Genomic DNA, 21366 nt, shown 5'->3' on the forward strand with positions numbered 1-21366 from the left:
AGGAAAAGTTGATTTGGGTATGTACAAGTGTACAATGTAAGTATATAACAGTCACTGATCTGAGGGGAAAAAAGTGAGGACTGCAGATGCTGGAGATCAGAGTCGAGAGTGTGGTGCTGGAAAAGCACAGCAGATCAGGCAGCACCCAAGTAGCAGGAGAATTGATGTTTCGGGCATAAGCCCTTCATCTGAGCATGTATTAGGTAATTGATCTGCTCCTGGTGGATTTCCAGAGAAAGTTCAGTAGGCAACCGGAAGCGGCAGGGACAGACCACTATAAACACCGGAGGAAACATCAAAAAAGCGCTTCGCAGGAGGCTCCCAAGCACTGATGATGTCGCCTAGCCAGGGGACGAAACGTTTGCAACAAAAACATCCAGCTCGGCGAACAGAACCACAACAAAGTTCAGTAGGCTCATACCAGATAGGGAGAGACTGTCTCATGATGAGAGCCGAATAGTTTGGGCCTATACTCATTTAGAATAATGAGATGTGACCTTACTAAAATATACACTGTTTTCTGGGGATTTGACAGGATGGATATGGAAAGGCCATTTCCCCTTCTGTGAGGGTCTAGGATCAGAGGGCATAGAATAAGAGGTCATACATTTAAGATGGAGTTGTGGGAAAATTTCCTCTCTCAAGCAGTCAATCTGTGGAATTATTTGCTGCTGAGAACTGTCGAGTTTAGGATGTTAGGTATATTCAAAGTTGAGATTTTTAATCAGGAAGGGAGTCAAGGCTTATGGGGAAAAGGCAGGAAAGCGCAGTTGAGAATTGTCAAATCAACTATGAATTCACGGAATGGCAAAGCAGACTCAGTTGGTTGAATGGTCTACTTCAGTTCCTGCAATCTTATGGTTTTAATCTATTCAGTCATTTCACTGCCAACCAAATTAAAGAACACGGGTTATCTTTTGTTGCTCAGGCGAGCTGATTAGGAATTAAGCTGGAGTGATCAATAGTGATCTTTTCATAGTTCTAACAAAGGTTCAAATGCTGCAAATCAGTATCTCTCCTTTGTTCTCCAGTTAATTATTTTTAAATAATTCAATGGAGCAAAGCTGAGAGCTGACAATATAGGATTAACAATGTCTCACATAGGGAGTTAATTTTGCCAAATTTCAACTTCAGTTGAACACAGAAATGAAATTTTATAACTTTTGTTAAAGGGCATGTCTTTCTAAATTGACCCTGCAATCCTTCAACTCCATCATGCTCGTTAACAACTGACCTATTGTCTCAAGTCTCTTGATTTCAAAGCTGGTATCTGATAAAATTTCCTTTAACAAAATGTTAACGAAATCATATCAGTTTTACATAGTTATTCCCTGCACCTTGCAAACACATTTCTTAATGACTGGTGCTATAATGAACATAATCCTCAAGGATCCAAGTCACCAACCTCCACAGCAATACTCAAAAATAGCATTAATTAAATACCACAAAAAATGCATCTACAAATCAGCATTCAGAACTTCAGAATGTCCCACAGCATTTCACAACCAGGAACTACACTTAAAGCATAGTAACAGCTTTAATACAGGAGACATAACCGCTTCTAGGTAGAACAAGATCCTCAAACAGCACACAGGGCAAAGGGGCTTCAGTTTAAAATCTCATCAGAAAGATATCACCTCAACTGTGTAGCACTGGCACAACATTTGAGATTTTGTGTTCAAAATCTACCTGAAGTGGGATGTAAATCTGTAACATTCCAATTTCAAGGCAAGTGTTATGAACTAAAGCATGAATCCTCCCTTATAAAGATAGGAACAAACGTATCAAAAGCATGCAATGCATTGATTGTGAGTCATTACAGTACTGGTCCAGACTTGAGGAGTGAGACACAGCAGCATGACACGGCCTTGCATAAAAATACACTCTCTAGTTGGATTCTGGGTAATTCAAGCTGGAGGATGAGAAAATAATTGTGGCTGTAACAGCTGCTCCTTTTTGAGGTATTTTAGCTGCTTGAGCTGTTTTCCTCGAATTACAGGAACAGTAATTGCATTGTTTTGAAACTTTGGAGAAAAAAAATCAAAACAACAACTTTAAAAGTGAGGAAGAGGGACAAAGGCAGTGACCACATGGTCAGTGAATCAAATGAGAAAGAAACCAACATCGTTGTCTGAGACAGCAATGAGTCTGCACAGCTTCTGCCTATGCTGTTTGAGTTCAAGAATCTCTGAACATCGGAGTGCATCTAAGAAAAATTAACAAACAGTGAAATTCAAAGCTGATCTTAGAGGAACCTGTGTGGGAGAGTTCTCAGCATGGGAGCAGCTAAGCGCATAGTTTTTTAAGTGTAACCTTGTTGTTTTTTGTAAATCTACAATAGTGAGCAGAGTGGGTTTTTTTTTTATTATATGTTTTATTGAGATCTGTCTCTTGATTAAATTTTAACAATATAAAACATAGATACTGAGTTAGCTTTGAGCAGTGATTTTAAGAGTAGTAAGGCGGTGCTATTTTCTGAGTCTGTAGATTGTTAAGGTGCAAAGATGGCCTTTAGTAGAGAGATGTACCCTTCCTGTTGGATGTGGGAGTTTAGGGAGAGTCAAGAGTGTGGCGCTGGAAATGGACAGCTGGTTAGGCAGCATGTGAGGAGCAGGAGAGTTGACATTTCAGGTATAAGCCCTTCATCAGGAATGAGACTTGTGGGTCAAGAGGGCTGAGAGATAAATGGGAGGGTGGTGGGGCTGGGGGGTAGGTAGCTGGGAATGCGATAGGTAGATGAATATTGGGGTGAAAGTGATATTTCGGAGAGGAGGGTGGAGCAGATAGGTGGGAAGGAAGATGGACAGGTAGGACCGTTCAAGAGGGCGGTGCCAAGTTGGGAGGTTTGGACTGGGATAAGGTGGGGTGAGGGGAATGAGAAAACCGGTGAAATCCACATTGATCCTGTGTGGTTGGAGGGTCCCAAGACAGAAGATGAGGCATTCTTCATCCAGGCATCAGGTGGTTAAGGTTTGGCGATGGAGGAGGCCCAGGACCTGCATGTCCTTGACGGAGTGGGAGGGGGAGATGAAGTGTTCGGCCACAGGGTGGTGGGGTTGTTCAGTACTAGTGTCCCAAAGGTGTTCTCTGAAATGATCTGCAAGTTGGCATCCTGTCTCTACAATGTAGAGGAGACCATATCGGGTTCAACTGATGCAGTAGGTGACGTGTGTGGAAGTACAGACAAATTTCTGTCAGATGTCGAAGGATTGTTTGGGGCCTTGGATGAAGGTGAGGGGGGAGGTGTTTGCAATTTGCGATGGCGGGGAAAGTGCTGGAAGGGGAGGGTGGGTTGATGGATCTGACAAGGGAGACACAGAGAGGCCATTTCCTCCGAACCGCAGATAGGGGTGGAGAGGGAAATATTTCTCTGGTGGTCAGGTCTGTTTGTAGTTGACAGAAATGGTGGAGAGATTGGTAGGGTGGAATGTGAGGACCAGGGGATTCTGTCCTTGCCACTTCTCCTCCCCTCACCTTATCTCAGTCCCAACCTCCCAACCCATCGCGACTCCCCAACCACCCGACGCCTGGAGGAAGAACATCTCATCTTCCATCTTAGGACCCTCCAACCACACAGGAACAATGTGGATTTTACCTGTTTCCCTCTTTCCCCTCCCCCCCACCTTATCCCAGTCCCAATCTCCCAACTTACCCTGTTGAATGGTCCTACCTGTCCATCTTCCTTCCCACCTATCTGCTCCACCCTCCTCTCCGACTATCACCTTCACCCCCACCTTCATTTACCTATCACATTCCCAGCTACCTTTCCCCCAGCCCCACCTTCTCCCATTTATCTCTCAGCCCCCTGGCCAACAAGCCTCATTCCTGATGAATGGCTTATGCTTGAAACATTGACTCTCCTGTTCCTTACATGCTGCCTGGTGCTTTTGCAGCGCCAGACTCTTCGACTCTGCTTTCCAGCATCTGCCATCCTCACTTTCTCCAGAGTTCAGGGAGATTTTCCATGTTACTGATGATCATGTCAGCAGTAAGTGTGCTTGGTTACGAATCTTCTTGGATCACATGGCTCAGTTGGAGCAGTAGTTAGAGACAATGAAGAATTTAGATTAGATTACTAGATTAGATTACTTACAGTGTGGAAACAGCCCTTCGGCCCAACAAGTCCACACCGACCTGCCGAAGCACAACCCACCCAGACCCATTCCCCTATATTTACCCCTGCACCTAACACTACAGGCAATTTAGCATGGCCAATTCACCTGACCTACACATTTTTGGACTGTGGGAGGAAACCGGAGCACCCGGAGGAAACCCACGCAGACATGGGGAGAACGTGCAAACTCCACATAGTCAGTCGTCTGAGGCGGGAATTGAACCCGGGTCTCTGGCGCTGTGAGGCAATAGTGCTAACCACTGGGCCACCGTGCCGCCCTCTCCCACAGGAGTTGGGAGTGTGATGGAAGGCAAATACAGTCAGGTAGATGGGATGCCTCCAGGAAAGTAGATGAAGGAGGCAGGAGCCTTCTGTGGCTATACTCATCTCAAGCAAGTATACCGTTTTGGAAAATGTAGAGGGTGATAGATTCTCAGGGAAATGGCGCATGGACAGCCATGTTTATGATACTGAGAAAGGCTCTAATGTAATGAGGGGTACGTCAGGTTCAAAGCGATCGATTGTGATAGGGGACTCTCTAATCAGAGGCACAGACAAATGATCCTGTAGCTGAGAAATCAGAATGTTGTGTTGTTTCCCTGGTGCCAGGATCAAGGATATCTCGGAGAGAGTGCAGAATATTCTCAAAGGAGAGAAAGGCCAATAGGAGGTATTGTGCACATTGGAAATAATGACGTAGGAAGGGAAAAGGATAATATTCTGAATATTGAAAGTTAGACAGGAATATAAAAAGGTCCTTGAGGGTAGAAATATCTGGATTACTCCCAGTGCTATGAGCTAGTGAGGGTAGGAATAGGAGGATATAGCAAGTTAATGCATGGCTGAGGACCTGGTGCGGGGGGGAAGGGTTCACATTTTTGGATGAATGGAATCTCTTCTGGAGCATAAGTGATCTGTATAAGAAGGATGGATTTCACCTGAATTGCAAGGGGATTAATATTTTGGCAGGGAGGTTAGCTAGAGCTGCTTAGGAGTATTTAGATTATTAAGGTGGGGGTGGTGGGACTCAGGGAGATAGAGAGAAAAGAGGTCAGTATGAGACTAGTGCAGTTGGGAAAAGAAACAAGTCAAACAGTCAGGACCAGCAGGAACAAAGCAGAGAATGAGATAGGACTGATCAATTAAACTGCATTTACTTCAATGCAATAAGCCTAACAGGGAAGGCAGATGAACTCAGGGCACGGTTAGGAACATGGGACTGGGATATCATTGCACAGGGATGACTCAGGGATGGACAGGACTAGCAATTTGATGTTCCAGGATACAAGTGCTACAGGAAGGATAGAAAGGTTTTGGGGGGGGTGCGTAAGAGAGGAGGTGGAGTGGCGTTTTGGACAAGGGATGACATTATGGCTGTATTGAGGGAGGATATTTCTAGGAATACATCCAGGGAAGTTATTTGGGAGAACTCAGAAATACGAAATGGATCCCACCTTATTGGGATTTTAATGTAGACCCCCCCACAACAGTCAGCCAGAAATTGAGTAACAAATTTGCAAAGAAATCTCAGTTATCTGTAAGAATAATGGGGTGGTTATGGTCAGGGATTTTAACTTTACAAACATAAACTGGGACTGTCATAGTGTTAAAGGTTTAGAAGGAGAGGAATTTGTTAAGTATACACAAGAAAATTATCTGATGCAGTACGTGGATGTACCTACTAGAGAAGGTGCAAATCTTGACCTACTCTTGGGAAATAAGGCAGGGCAGGTGACTGAGGTGTCAGTGGAGGAGTACTTTGGGACCAGCGACCATAATTCTATTAGTTGTAAAATAGTGATGGAAAAGGATAGACCGGATCCAAAAGTTGAAGTTCTACATTGGAGGGAGGTTAATTTTCACAGTATTAGGTAAGAACTTCCAAAAGCTGATTGGGGGCAGATGTTCACAGGTGAAGGGACGGCTAGAAAATGGGAAGCCTTCAAAAATGAGATAACAGGAGTCCAGAGACAGTATTTTTCTGTTAGGGTGAAAGGCAAGGTTGGTAGATTTAAGGATTGCTGGGTGACTAGAGAAATTGATGTTTTGGTCAAGAAAAAGAAGGAAGCACATATCTGGTATAGACAGCAGAAATCAGGTGAATGCTTAGTGTATAAAGGCAGTAGGAGTATAGTGAAGAAGGAAATCAAGATTGGTAAAAGGGGACATGAGATAGCCTTGGCAAATAGGGTTAAGGAGAATCCAAAGAGATTTTTAAAATACATTCAGGGACAAAAGGGTAACTAGGAAAAGAATAGGGCCCCTCAAAGATCTGCAAGGCAGCTTACATGTGGAACCACAGGAGAAGGGGGAGATTCTAAATGGGTATTTTGCATAGTGTTTACTGTGGAGAAGGATATGGAAGATATAGAATGTGGGCAATTAAGTGGTGACATCTTGAGAAATGTCCATATTACAGAGGAGGTGGTACTGGATGTATTAAAACACAAAAAGGTTGCTTAATCCCCAGGATCTGATCAGGTGTACTCTAGATCTCTGGAAAGCTAGGGAAGTGATTGCTGGGCCTCTTGCTGAGATATTTGTATCATCGATTGTCATAGGTGAAGTGCAGGGAGACTGGACGTTGGCTAACATGGTGTCACTGTTTAAGAAAGGTGGAAAGGAAAAGCCAGGGGACTATAGACCGGTGAGCCTGACATTGGTGGTGGGCAAGTTGTTGAAGGGAATCCTGAGGGATATGATTTACATGTATTTAGAAAGGCAAGGACTGATTAGGGATAGTCAACATGGCTTTCTGCTTGGGAAACCATGTCTCACTAACTTAAATGAGTTTTTTGAATAAATAACAAAGAGAATTGATGAGGGCAGAGTGGTGGATGAGATCTATATGGACTTCAGTAAAGCGTTCGGCAAGGTTCCTCATAGGAGACTGGATAACAAAGTTAGATCAATGGAATACAGGGAGAACTAGCCATTTGGATATAGAACTGGCTCAAAGGTAGAAGACAGAGGATGGTAGTGCAGGGTTGCTTTTCAGACTGGAGGCCTGCAACCAGTGGAGTGCCACAAGGATTGGTCCTGAGTCCACTGCTTTTTGTCATTTATATAAATGATTTGGATATGAACATAGGAGGTATAATTAGTAAATTTGCAGATGACACCAAAATTGGAGGTGTCGTGGACAATGAAGGAGTTTACCTCAGAGTGCAACGGGATCTTGATTAGATTGGCCAATGGGCTGAGGAGTGGCAGATGGAATTTAATTTAGATAAATGTGAGGTGCTGCATTTTGGAAAGGCAAATCAGGGAAGGACTTATACCCTTAATGGTAAGGTCCTAGGGAGTGTTGCTGAACAGAGAGACCTTGGAGTGCAGGTTCATAGCTCCTTGAAAGTGGAGTTGCAGGTAGATAGGATAGTGAAGAAGTCATTTGGTACACTTTCCTTTACTGGTCAGAGCATTGAGATTGGGAGTTAGGAGAACATTGGTCAGGCAACTTTTGGAATATCGTATGCAATTCAGGTCTACCTCCTATCGGAAGGATATTGTGAAACCTGAAAGGGTTCTGAGAAGATTTACAAAGATGTTGCCAGGATTGGACGGTTTAAGCTATAATGAGAGACTGAGTAGGCTGGGGCTGTTTTCCCTCGAGCATCAAAGGCTGAGGGGTGACGTAGTAAAGATTTATAAAATCATGAGGGGCATGATTTTCCTCAGGTGGGGGAATCCAAAACTTGAGGGCATAGGTTCAGGGTAAGAGGGGAAAGATTTAAAGGGACCATAGGGGCAACTTTTTCATGCGTGTATGGAATGAGCTGCCAGAAGAAGTGGTGTAGGCTGGTACTTTTACAATATTTATAAGTCATCTGGATGGGTTATGAATAGGAAGATATTACAGGGATATGGTCCAGGTGTTGGCAAATAGGACTAGATTAGGTTAGAATATGTGGTTGGCATAGACAAGTTGGACGGAAGGGTCTTTTTCTATGACTCTGAGTTAAAATGGCAATTGAGAATGTTTGTTCAATAAAATTCTGAGTCCTTTGGCAGGGCTATTGTACAACAATATTCAGTGGAGCTGAGTAAGTGTATGGGAATGTAGAAAGACCAGAGCAGAAGAAGAACATTTAGCCCTTCAATCTTATTCTGGGATTCAATTTGAACAGAGAAAATCCATAATTTCTCTGGTGACACCAAGTTAGATCTGATGAAAGATCACTGGTATTGAAATATTGACCCTGCTTTCTCTGGACAGATGCTGCCAGATCTGCTGAGTTTCTCCAGCAATTTTTGTCTTTGTTTCAGATTTACAACATCTGCAGTTCTTGGCTTTATTATTATTATTATTATCCAAGTTAGTATCACAATAGGTTGTGTGGGTGGGAAAGGAATCTATTCTATTTCTTACCAGAGAATGCTACCACTTTCAGCTACAGCAATCTGCTGGATCCAAGCTTGAGTTTAAAAAATGGAACAAGGTAATTTTCCTCTCCATCACCCCCCAACCCAGATCTACGTTTTGTTGGGCAAACATGATTTCCTCCCACATATAAAGGAGCTCATACAATCACAATGCTCACAGGATCCTAATGATATTTTAAATGCTTGCAGGACAATTGCTACGGCATTGAACCTGCTGTGAAAGAACACATCCAAGTCTTGGCAGTGGCCAGTCTTGAACTTTCTTTTGTGGGGCCAAGAACAGAACAAGTTACATAAGGAGCGTCTGGACCTTGAAGTCTTTGCTACCTTTCCTCTCTGTCACTCACAATGTGATGGTCAAGAAGGCGCAACAATGCCTCCTCTTCCTCAGGAAGCTGAGGAAATTTGGCATATCCATAACAAACTGCACCAATGTTTACAGATACACCATAGAAAACATTCTGCCTGGATGCATCATGGCTTGGTACAGCAATTGCTCTGCCCAGGATCATAATAAATTACAGAAAATTGTGAGCACAGTCCAAACAAGCCAACTTTCTGTCCATTGACTCCATCTAAACATCTCATTGCCACAGAAACACAGCCAATATCAAAGACCCCTCCCACCCCAGTCTTAATCTCTTCCGACAGCTTAAATATATGTATGAACAACATCCAAGAACAGTTTCTTCCCTGCTGTTATTTGACATCTGAATGGACCTTTTAAATTTCAAATCTAATGTTGATCTTTTTGTACTCCTTCTTTGCAGGCGTAACTTTGTATTCCTTGCTATGTTCTGTTACCCCATGATCTGTATGTCCTTGTAGTTATGATGTGCTGCACTGTATGCAAAACAAAACTTTTAAGCTGTATTTAGATACATCTGATAATAATAACAAAGTGAAATCAAAATTCTCCTCATCCTACCTTATTGAGACCCTGCCAAACATTCCTGGATAAAGTAGGTATGTTAAGTGACTGTTCTGCTGACGTTGTCAAACTAACTTCTAAGGGTTCGTGCCAAAATAATTGGTGATTGTACAATTGTGTATAAATATAAATAAATAATTGTTTTATAATAATCACATTTTAAATATTATTTGTCACATAGCTTTCTGAACTTTATGAGAAGATGACATTGCTTCAAGTTTGTCATATTAGTTGTTTAGTGCCCTAAAGCTGATGTGCTTTAGTCATCCATTCATAACATTAACTTGTTTTTGTTCCAGATATTAGACAATCAATATTTCTTTTTCTCATTTGTCAGTTGTGGTTCAGGGTAACCTCTAAATCAGAAGATTGTAGATTAATGACCCACCCCATGACCTTGGGCACTTATTTCTCAGCTGATACTCCAGTGATGGGTACCACATTGGTCAGATACACTGTCTTCTGGATTAGACTTCAAATGTTGGCCATGCCTCCCCTCTCGGATCAGCCTACAAAATCATATGGTGCTATCGCAAAAATGAGCAAAGAAGGATATAGGTTAGCATTGTGGGTTTGAGGGACCATAGTTGGTGGGTGCTGGATGTGAGTTGGCATGGCTGGAGCTTGGAGAATATTGTGGGGGTGTGACGGATAAGGGCTGGATCTAATTTTGTTGCTTTGTTTTCATATCTTCTAGAAATTGACAGTACGTCAAGATAGAATTTCTGCCCACCTTCCACACTATATGCAGGGTCAGCCACCATGATTCTCATTAAACCGGATCCTCCTGGAAAACAAATCTGTGTTCCAGGGTACTTTTTTCAAACATCAGTTTTGTGGAGGCAGGAATTGTTCCAACTCTGCACTGCCAGCCAAGAGCAAAGCAAAGGCCCAAGTGAGGGCAACATAAGAAACTAGTTTGGGAAACAGTACATTACATTGCTTTGTACTTGTAAGTTTGGGGCAGAGAGTACAATGAGATGTGCGTAGGCTTGGGGGAGAGATTCCATGTGCTATATGTGCAAGTTTTGAGGGAGAGATTACAATGTAATATTTATGTAGGTTTGAGGGAGAGATTACAATGCAGTGTCTGTGTAAATTGGAGGGAGAGATTACAAACCTGAGATTTGGTGCTCAACAGACTAAGTATAGGAAGAATGTGTGCAGTGGTGACTCTCCATCCCCACCAAGCCCACTGGAGCAAACACTAATCAGGTAACTAGGAGCTGATAGTGATTAGCTTGGCAAATCATGCGCTTTGATACTAAAATCCTGTCCTAACTAGATTGGCTACAAGTTGCTACAGAATGTTGGTAGCTTCTGTGACTTAGAGATTGCTACTAGAGATCTGACCTTCAGGAGCTAGTGAGAATGTGGCCATTTTGTGGGTGTGGGGATCATGGTGAGATCATAAACAATTGCATAGGAGTGTGTTTCATTGACCGTCCTCTAGCATTCCATACCTATCCCTAAATAGCCATATTGGGGTAAATAAAAAAATCCCACCCCAAACTGAGAAAAACAGGTCAAACTCTGTTTCCATTTTCTGTGACTGCTAGGAAGGCAACTGACAAACAAAGCTTTTTGCTGACCATAAATTGACCTTCTGACTCACTGCATAATTACGAGGTGGTGAGAAGGGGATGATTATATCTTCAATGCCTATTTACTTCCCCTTCATATCACTTTGCTCAGCAACAATCAGGGAAGGAAAAATTGTGCTCAAGATACTATGGAGATTTGGGTGGAGAGATTCTAATATACCACTTGCATGTGTTTGGGGAGAAATTACAATATGCTGTTTGGGAACATTTTCATAAAAATCTCTTCAGTTGCTGTGTTAGTTGAGGAAGTAGCAAGAGGGTCAATGCAACTAACATGTTTGACATAGCCTCTATGGAGTTAGATAAAGCTTTTGACAAAGTCCGAACATGACAGCGTGGTCTGATGATTAAAATCTCATGAGTTCCAAAGGAACGTAGTAGGAAATAAAGGTGCCAGTCATTTCATGCTTGGAAATTTGTTTCCAGTGGGGACTTACGGGGCTCAGTCCAGAGTCTTCATATTCTTGCTCTGTATCAGCAACTATTTCAATGCTTAAGAAGTTTACACACGATATATCAATGGACAATGTGGTTAAAAGTGGGAAAGAAACTGCGGGAAGATATTAATGAATGAGAATAGAGTCAGTAAGGCAAGGTACATACTTTGATTATTTACTGCAGTTTGAGTACTTTGGATGGGTCAGTTTTTGATCAATGTGTGCAGGAGGTTTCCTGACACAGTATGTAGATAAGCCAACAAGGGGCGAGGCCATATTGGATTTGATACTGGACAATGAACCCGGGCAGGTGTTAGATTTGGAGGTAGGTGAGCACTTTGGTGATAGTGACCACCAATTTGGTTATGTTTACTTTAGTGTTGGAAAGGGATAAGTATATAATGCAGGGCAAGAGTTATTGCTGGGGGAAAGACAATTATGATGCGATTAGGCAAGTTTTAGGATGCATAGGATGGGGAAGGAAACTACAGGGGTTTGGCACAATTGAAATGTGGAGCTTATTCAAGGAACAGCTACTGCATGTCCTAGATAAGGACAGGGAGGAAGTGGTCGAGCAAGGGAACCGTGGCTTACTAAAGAAGTTGAATATCTTGTCAAGAGGAAGAAGGCGGCTTATGTTATGATGAGATGTGAAGGCTCAGTTAGGGTGCTTGAAAGTTACAAGTTAGCCATGAAAGAACAAAAGAGAGACCTGAGAAGAGCCAGCAGGGGACATAAAAAGTCGGTGGCAGGTAGGATCAAGGAAAACCCTAAAGCTTTGTATAGGTATATCAGGAATAAAAGAATTACTAGTGTAAGATTAGGGCCAATCAAGGACAGGAGAGGGAAATTGTGCGTGGAGTCCGAGGAGATAGGGGAAGCGCTAAGTGAATACTTTTCGTCAGAGTACTGAGATACAGGCTACTAGACTTGACGGGATTGAGGTTCGCAAGGAGAAGATGTTAGCAATTTTGGAAAGTGTGAAAATAGATAAATCCAGGAGCTAGATGGGATTTAACCTAGAATTCTCTGGGAAGCTAGAGCGGAGATTGCAGAGCATTTGGCTTTGATCTTTATGTCATCATTGTCAACAGGAAAAGTGCCAGAAGGCTGGAGGATAGCAAATGTTGTCCCCTTGTTCAAGAAAGGGAGCAGAGACAGCCCTGCTAATTATAGATCAATGAGCTTTACTTTGGTTATGGTTAAAGTGTTGGAAAAGGTTATAAGAAATAGGGTTTATAATCATCTGGAAAGGAATAAGTTGATTAGGGATAATCAACATGGTTTTGTGAAAGGTATGTCATGTCTCACAAATGTTATTGAGTTATTTGAGAAAGTGGCCAAACAGGTCCATGAGGGTAAAGCGGTTGATGTTATGTATATGGATTTCAGTAAGGCATTTGGTAAGGTTGGTAAGGTTCCCAATGGTAGGCTATTGCACCAAAATATGGCGGCATGGGATTGAAGGTGATTTTGGGGTTTGGATCAGGAATTGGATAGCTGATAGAAGACAGAGGGTGGTGGTTGATGGGAAATGTTCATCCTGGAGTTCAGTTACTAGTGGTGTACTGCAAGGATCTGTTTTGGGGCCACTGCTGTTTGTCATTTTTATAAATGACCTGGATGAAGGAGTAGAAGCTAGTAAATTTGCGGATGACACTAAGGTCAGTGGAGTTGTGGATAGTGCTGAAGGATGCTGCAAGTTACAGAGGGACGTAGATACGCTGCAAAGCTGGACTGAGAGGTAACAAATGAGGTGATTCACTTTGGAGGGAGCAGCTGGAATAAAGAGTACTGGCCTAATGGTAAGGTTCTTGGTAGCGTGGATGAGCAGAGAGATCTCCATGTCGATGTACATAGATCCCTGAAAGTTGTCACCCAGGTTGATAGGGTTGTTAAGAAAGTTTACGGTGTGTTAGCTTTTATTGGTAGAAGGATTGAATTTTAGAGCCATGAGGTCATGCTGCAGCTGTACAAAACTCTGCTGCGGCCGCACTTGGAGTATTTCGTATAGTTCTTGTCGCTGCAGTATAAGAAGGATGTGGAAACTTTGGAAAGGATGCAGAGGAGATTTACTAGAATGTTGCCTGGTATGGAGGGAAGGTTTTAAGTGGAAAGATGGAGGGACTTGAGGCTGTTTTCAGTTAGAGAGAAGAAGGTTGAGAGGTGGCTTAATTGAGACATATAAGATAATCAGAGGGTTAGATAGGGTGGACAGTGAGATCCCTTTTTCTTCGGACGGTGATGGCTAGCACGAGGGGACATACCTTTAAACTGAGGAGTGATAGATATAGGACAGATGTCAGAGATAGTTTCTTTACTCAGAGAGTAGTAAGTAGTGGAACACCCTGCCTTCAACAATAGTAGACTCGCCAACTTTAAGGGCATTTAAATGGTCATTGGATAAACATATGGATGAAAATAGAATAGCGTAGGTTAGATGGGCTTCAGATTGGTTTCACAGATCGGTGCAACATCGAGGGCTGAAGCGCCTGTACTGTGCTGTAATGTTCTATGTTCTATTATCTATGGCACAGGATAGAGGGAGGTCGTGTTAGGACTATATATGTCATTAGTTAGATTGTAGCAAGAGTACTACATGTGCTTCTGGTCACTGCATTACAAGAAGGGTTAGGGAATAGAAGATTTACAAAGACATTGCTAAACAAATGGAAAAAACACAGTTATGAGGAAATGTTGGCCATGCTGGGGCTGTTTTCTATGGAATGAAGGAAGATAAGGGGATACTTTTGTGTTGTATAACTCTATGACTATGACTATTTAATTGAGCTGTATAAAATCATGAAGAGCTTAGAGAGAGCAGACAGGAAAGACCTACGTCCCTCAGTAGAGGAGTCGATAACCAGAGGGCATAAGGTAAAAGTAGTTGGTGGAAGAATCAGAATAGAATTGAAGATGAATTTTGTACCCAGAGTAAGGGTGGGATCTGGAAAGCTGTAAACTCTCAGAGCAAGTAAAATAAAAACATTTGTTATGCATTTGAGGAGCGTATTAAATTAAATGCCTCTTACAACTGGGAATGATGCAGAGGCAAATGAATGGGAGGCAGTAAATGTGAATTTGTGAAGATCTTTAGTATTCCTGTATACAATAGAAGAAAAATATTAAAGATGCTGAAACTATGAAATAAATAAGAATATGCTAGAAATACTTTAGCAGGTATAATAGCATCTGTGGAGAGAGACAGAGTTAGTTTCAAATTAAATATGACTCTCCCTCAGAACTTGAGTAATCTCAGTTATTGATAACTTGGCCTACAACAATGCTGTTTCGTGATACTTTCGCAATTACAAATGCTAATATAAAAAAACATTTAATATTTTCTTCTGATGGATCATAGAGGAACAGGTGTATCTGTGGCAGGTGTAACTTACTCTTATAATTTAAGTAAATGTCAGTCTATGTTGTCCTGCTTTTCAGTTCACTTTTAGAAGAGGACACCTTGCCTTTGAAAGTGTCTTTGAACCAGAGTAAGATGGGAGTAGTAAAAAACTGCCAGTTTTCTGCATCTCTTGGGAGCTCTCAAGACTTCAACAGTGAGACACACAGCTCAGCAGTGCTACAGGTATATTCAAAAATATTTTCACTACTGTCAAGCACACAGTTGCTTTGTGTCTGTGAGTAATATAATTAATTTCCACGTAGTCATACCCAGCAGAGTTTGCAAAATCAATTCTTTGTAAATCAATTTGTCATTATTATCAAGCAGACAAGTATGAGGTATTGAGCTTTTATATCCTTTAAGAATTGCTCATCATTTAGGACTGTCCTATCGCGTTGATAATAATGAGTTAACATTTGCGTCTTATAAGGTCATATAAAAGTTTGCTAATGTTTAGACAGTTTTGGTTCAATTATGTTTACCTCTGATGTTTACATTCTTGTCATTAATATTTTCATTATTTAAATTCTAATTTACGTGTTCTCCCCCCTACCGTAGGGATTTAATACTCTGAGGAATAATGGTTTGCTCTGTGATGTCACTCTAGTGCCGGCGGATGGAGATGAGAGGTTTCCTGTTCACAGAGCCATGATGGCATCAACAAGTGATTATTTTAAGGCTATGTTCACAGGTATTTAGAATTTTTGTCAATCATCAATTGGGTAGTCAAACTCTGCTTTCATTATTTTACAATAAAGTAAGATCAGCATACACCTAAACAATAAATTCCTGATCCATACCTTCCAGCAACCATGAGGTAAAATATCTGCCTTCTGCAATGGACCTTTAATTAAACAATTTCAATTGGATTTTTGCAAATCATCCAGCAAAATTATTTCAAGACAACCTGAGCAAAAAATGTATGGCCAAGCTACAATAATGTATTTCAGCTTCTCAACCAGCTGCTGTTCACTCAGATGTTCAGAGAGAAATTTCTAGATGAGCTCCTAGTAGACTCAGTACCTGTCATTGTCAGGCAGACCCTCCCCCGATCTTACAATAATGAATGTCCCAGTCAGATGAGCCTTTCTTGAAGAACATTAACTCATCTTTTTTGAGGGCTTTCTGAAAATGAAACAATTTCAACGCACACCTTACTTATCATTCCCACTCACCTGCTTGCTCCAAGTTAAAAATCATACAACACCAGATTATAGCCCAACATATTTATTTGGAAGTACTAGCTTTTGGAGCGCTGCTCCTTCATCAGGTAGCTGTAGAGCTGGATCATAAGGCACAGAATTTATATCAAGAGATCACAATGTCATGAATGCAATTGACACAATATGCTCAACAAACTTAGATTGCTGTTAAGGAGGAGAAAGTGACATCTCAGGTCAGACAATCCATTAAAGGTGTGAGGTTAGAGTCTGTCTGTATCCCAATCTTGAGTCAGACTGGTTCTGTTTCCAAAGTAGGGATTCATAAAATGTTACTTGGATTGACTGCCTGCAGATTGTGTGCTTTTTGAACAAGATAGGGTGTATCTGCAATTACAATTCTGCAAATGCAAATTCACCCAATAGACTTGTGTGTGTGCATGCATGTGGGGGAGAACAGTTGACGAGCACTTCAATAGTCAGGGATATTCGGCCTTGGATCTTCGGGTGACCATCCTCCAAGGCGGACTTTGGGACATGCAACGACGCAAAATGGCTGAGCAGAGGTTGATAGCCAAGTTCAGTACCCATGGGGATGGCCTCAATCAGGACCTTGGGTTCATGTCACACTACAGGTGACCCCACTGCACTATACACACTCTCTCTCTCTCACATACACATATACACACACACTCTTACATACTCACACACTGATGCAGACCCTCTCTCTCTCTCCCTCTCTCTCTCTCACACACGTGCACGAGATGTGCGCACACGCTCACATGCACACTCATGCACACACTCATCCTCTCTCCCACACACACCCATACATTCCCTCTTTCTCTCCCCCTCACACGCACACACACACACAAGTCCATGGGGTGAATTTGCATTTGCAGAATTGTAATTGCAGATACATTCTACTTTGTTCAAAAAGCACACAATCTGCAGGCAGTCAATCCATGTAACATTTTATAAATTCCTACTTTAGAAATAGAACCAGTCTGACTCAAGATTGGGATATAGACAGACTCTAATCTTAAATCTTTAATTCATTGTCTGAACTGAGATGTCACCTTTTTTTGTAAAACCTTAAGTTATCTCAAGAATGTGACTTGAAAGAAGTTCTGGGATTTGCATATTAATGAATCGAAACCTGCAACCCATTCCAAAAGACGAAAGATTTAACAGCAATCTAGGTTTGTTCAATATATCATATCAGTCGCATGACACTGTGGTCTTTCTTTTGCTATAAATTCTGTGTCTTCTACCCTGCTCTATAGCTACCTGATATGCTTCCAAATAAGCCTGTTGGACTATAACCTGGTGTTGTGTGATTTTTAACTTTGTCCATCCCAGTCCAACACCAGCACCTCCACATCACTGCTTATTCTAGAATCTCTGTTTCTTTCTCTGTTGTTTTACTCACCTTCAGTTCTTCTAGTGACGTTGCATTGACTAATGCAGATCATCCATCCGTTTTTTATCCCTTTCTATAGTGTAAAAGAAAAATCAGCTCATGATCTATTAAACTCATTAGATGTTAACTTGTATTAGGAATTAGTATATTTCAAGAGAAAATGTCTGACTTTCCTTTGGACGTGGCCGTACAGTGTGTTGCTGTAACTCAAACATTAAACCCATTCAATCTCTTCAGGCACATAAGGAAATATTTTGCACATACATGCCATCAGGAATTATGGCCTGATGGTCAGGCCCCATGGTGAAATTGACAATCTGTTCCTCCATGAATGGACACCAGAGTATCCGGCAAGCACAGGAACATAGTCTGCTAGCATAATATGTACACTCAACAGTGTCTGTGTCCACCTGTTCCCTATAAATTACATGCTCTCATATGACTTATCAGTGAAAGGCACTGTGATGCTTGATTCCAATTGCTGATATTAAAGAAGATCATGACCGTTACGGCCTTGTTCTTTTTAATCTTTTTTATTCAATTTTATAAAGCGGTTCATCTATTTTTCTTCTGTAGTTCCAAGAAAAGGCCAGTATTTTGTATTTTATGTCAACAATTACAAATCATTCTTCTGCGTCTTACAGGATTGAAGGAACCAGGATTTCTTTAGTTTTCAGTGCTGTTTCTAAGGAGAGTTTACAGATTAAATTTGTGAGACTATGACAAGTTAATAAGTACATGCCCTAGCTTTTGGAACCATTGTATATCTGACCTCTAGTTCAATTGCTCTTTAGGTGGCATGAAAGAACAGGAACTGATGTCAATCAAGCTACATGGAGTAAGCAAAGTAGGACTGAAAAGTATCATAGAGTTCAGCTATACATCAAAGCTATCTCTCAATATGGACAATCTCCAGGATATCCTTGAAGCAGCCAGCTTCCTCCAGATTATGCCTATCATTGAGTTCTGCAAAGAGTTTCTAATTTCTCAGGTTTGTCTCACTACTACTTTGATGGCCCAACAAAATGATGGCTTCAACTTTTCAATTTACTTCAATAGTGGGGATTTGTGTTGGAAAGGCCAATGTTTGCAATGTTATCATTTTCCACGATCTATTACAGTGTGTGTCAGAGATTTGGGTTTATACTCAACTTCCAGGCTGGTTAATTTTGCCTTTGTCCATCTCCTTTGTTAGGAGCTTGATCACTCCCCCGTCAGTGTTGAAATTTTGGATTACAAACATGATTCCACCCTCAATAGAATTTTTGGTGTGTGTACGCTTTTTTGTAAAAGGGAGTTGTTCCTCACTTAAACAAACAAGTCATACAGCCAGCTAACAAGCTGCAATTTTTCAAATTTTTTTACACGTGTTGGACAGATGTCTAAAATCTTTGTGTCATTTCTTTGTTTCTTTGATTTGTTCCTGTGGAAAAACTTAGCAAACTTTTTTGTCTGTTCACTTTGCTCAATCTGAAGCTAAGATGTTGTTTCTGGATGTAGTACCAGGTTCATAAGCAATGAGATTACTTCTGCTTCAGTAAAATTGCAATACCATAAAAGTGATTAATTTAAATTATCTCATGAATTTACCCGCCCGTATGAAATGGTTCTTTGCACTGTTGAATAAAATAAGTTCAGTTTTGCCTAAGGCACTGAATGACGCATTTCATGTTCCAGTACACTATTAAAGAGCAAATGTAAACCTGAGTGTATTAACATCTCAAATAGAAAAGTCTCCCATGTATATTAACCCGCCAGAACAAAATGAAACTACAACATATTTCATGCACTTTTGAAGTTGAAGATATATTGAAATTTATGTCATTTGTTTCAATAAAGATGTGACTTCAGTCATTATAATTGATGGTAGAGCTAGAATGCACAGAAATCTTGCCCCCCCCCCCCCCCCACACACACACAATTATATTAGCAACCAATATGCATGAGCTGTTTGCTTTATGGATCAATACACTGATTAATTGTTTGTACAAATACACATTCTATAAAAGCATATCAAAAATCAGTAGAAATGTGGATTCACAACTGATGCTTAACATTGTGACATAGGAACTTTGCACCTTAACATGACCTCACAATGAAATAAGATGCTGCATGGCTCATGACATTGAGATGATGTAGAATTATGCTGGTCTTGAGCTATTGATGGCAGTTTGTGTGCAGTAAGTAACCATTCTTGAATTCATTTTCCAGATTTCATTTGAAAACTGCGTTGAAATTGGTCGCATTGCCAATGCATACCACTTGACAACAGTAGATGGTTATATCAAAGACTTTGTACTGAAGAACTTCTCAACAATATTAAACAACAAGGAATTTATTTTGCTGTCATATGACCAGCTTGTCTTTGCACTTGGCAACGATGGCCTGAAGAACTGCACTGAGCTTCAGCTATTTAAAGCTGCCTGTCAGTGGCTGCAGCATGACGAATGTCGAATGCAGTTTGCTGCAAAACTGATGAAGCACATTCGCTTTCCCTTGATGTCACCAGAGGAGCTTCTTGAACATGTTCAGACAGTTGAGTTCATGCGGACTGATACCACCTGTGTTAACCTTCTACTTGAAGCTAGCAACTACCAGATGTTGCCCTACATGCAACCAATCATGCAATCCGAAAGGACTAGGATCCGTTCCAACTCCACACACCTGGTCACCCTGGGTGGTGTTCTCCGCCAGCAGCTTCTGGTGAGCAAGGAGCTGCGCTTGTTTGATGAGAACACGCAAATGTGGAAATCATTGGCTGCCATGGATGTGCCACGTTACCAGCATGGTGTAGCTGTAATTGGAAATTTCCTGTTTGTAGTTGGTGGGCAGAGCAACTATGACACAAAAGGAAAAACAGCTGTTGATACAACGTATCGATATGATCCCCGCTACAACAAGTGGAAACAGATGGGCTCCTTAAATGAGAAAAGAACGTTCTTCCATTTAAGTGCTCTTGAGGGAAATCTGTATGCAGTGGGAGGCCGGAATGTTGCTGGAGAATTAGGTAAACGACGATCTATTTATATCCTCTTATTACTCGGTTGGACCTTTGGAAAACATTTTACTGTTAAAGCAGAGGAAAATGAATATAAATTCCATCTGTCAATCTTAGCTGCAGGTTGCAAATTGCAATTGTAAATTGGAACTGTCAAGAATACCTCCTGTAGTTTAGATTGATCCTGACTTACTTCTTCAAAAATGTGTGATTAAAATGATCACCTCCTCTTCATTCTAATATCGCCAGAGTTCAGATGGAAAAAAGCAAGCAGTTTTATTCTCTCTCTGGACAGATTGCAACTGGACAGAGCTGCGACTGAGTTCCTTGAGGGATATTTTGCTCGTGCCTTAAACTTTACTTTAAACTCACTCTGCAATGTTTTGGGAACCAAGAAAGAAAATTATAAAAGGATACCAGGCTTCGCAAAATACTAGGAGAGAGAGTAATATTCGTGTAGAGAATAGAACAACAACTGGTGATGTTGGTGTAAGTGAAAAAGTACTGAAATCTACATCAGGGTTACTGCACATAAAAATGTGGATGCACAGGGTTTAGTCAATAAGATTGGGAAGTTACAGGCACAGAGTGACATTAGCGAAAATGGCATTATGACAATAACAGAGACCTGAATTAAGAAAGGGAAGGATTGGATGCCAAATATTCTTGGATACAAGATGTTAGCTAATGATAGGAAAGGAGGAGGAGGACAATATTTGTCAGGGAGCATACTGAAGGGCTGAAGAAAGAAGACATCCCAAGGAGTTTAAGGAAAGTTTCAATCTGGTTAGAGGTAGGGAATAAAAAGAGCACAATTACATTGCTTGATGTAGTTTGTAGGCCACCAAGTAGTGGAAAGGAATTAGAGGAATACATTTGCAAGGAAATTACAAAGAGATGTCAACATTATAGAGTA

General features: G+C 41.2%; 1 protein-coding gene across 7 annotated transcripts in view; it reads left to right on the forward strand.

Annotated features, from left to right (window-relative positions):
• Nucleotides 1-21366, forward strand: part of LOC122555198 (kelch-like protein 13) — a 78969-nt gene that overhangs the window by 46259 nt on the left and 11344 nt on the right. For 6 of the 7 annotated variants that reach the window (XM_087992777.1, XM_087992776.1, XM_087992778.1 and 3 more), the window contains 4 exons: nt 14911-15055; nt 15431-15563; nt 18247-18443; nt 19664-20459. In XM_087992777.1, the coding sequence (XP_087848903.1) occupies nt 14911-15055; nt 15431-15563; nt 18247-18443; nt 19664-20459 (1271 nt within the window). Of the gene's footprint in view, nt 1-14910; nt 15056-15430; nt 15564-18246; nt 18444-19663; nt 20460-21366 lie in introns of those variants that run through there. The other variant, XM_087992779.1, reaches the window with a different exon arrangement.

Source organism: Chiloscyllium plagiosum, unplaced genomic scaffold (assembly GCF_037043375.1).
Source record: "Chiloscyllium plagiosum isolate Xiang-an unplaced genomic scaffold, Cpla_swu_hap1 HiC_scaffold_12, whole genome shotgun sequence".
Taxonomy (NCBI): Eukaryota; Metazoa; Chordata; class Chondrichthyes; order Orectolobiformes; family Hemiscylliidae; genus Chiloscyllium; species Chiloscyllium plagiosum.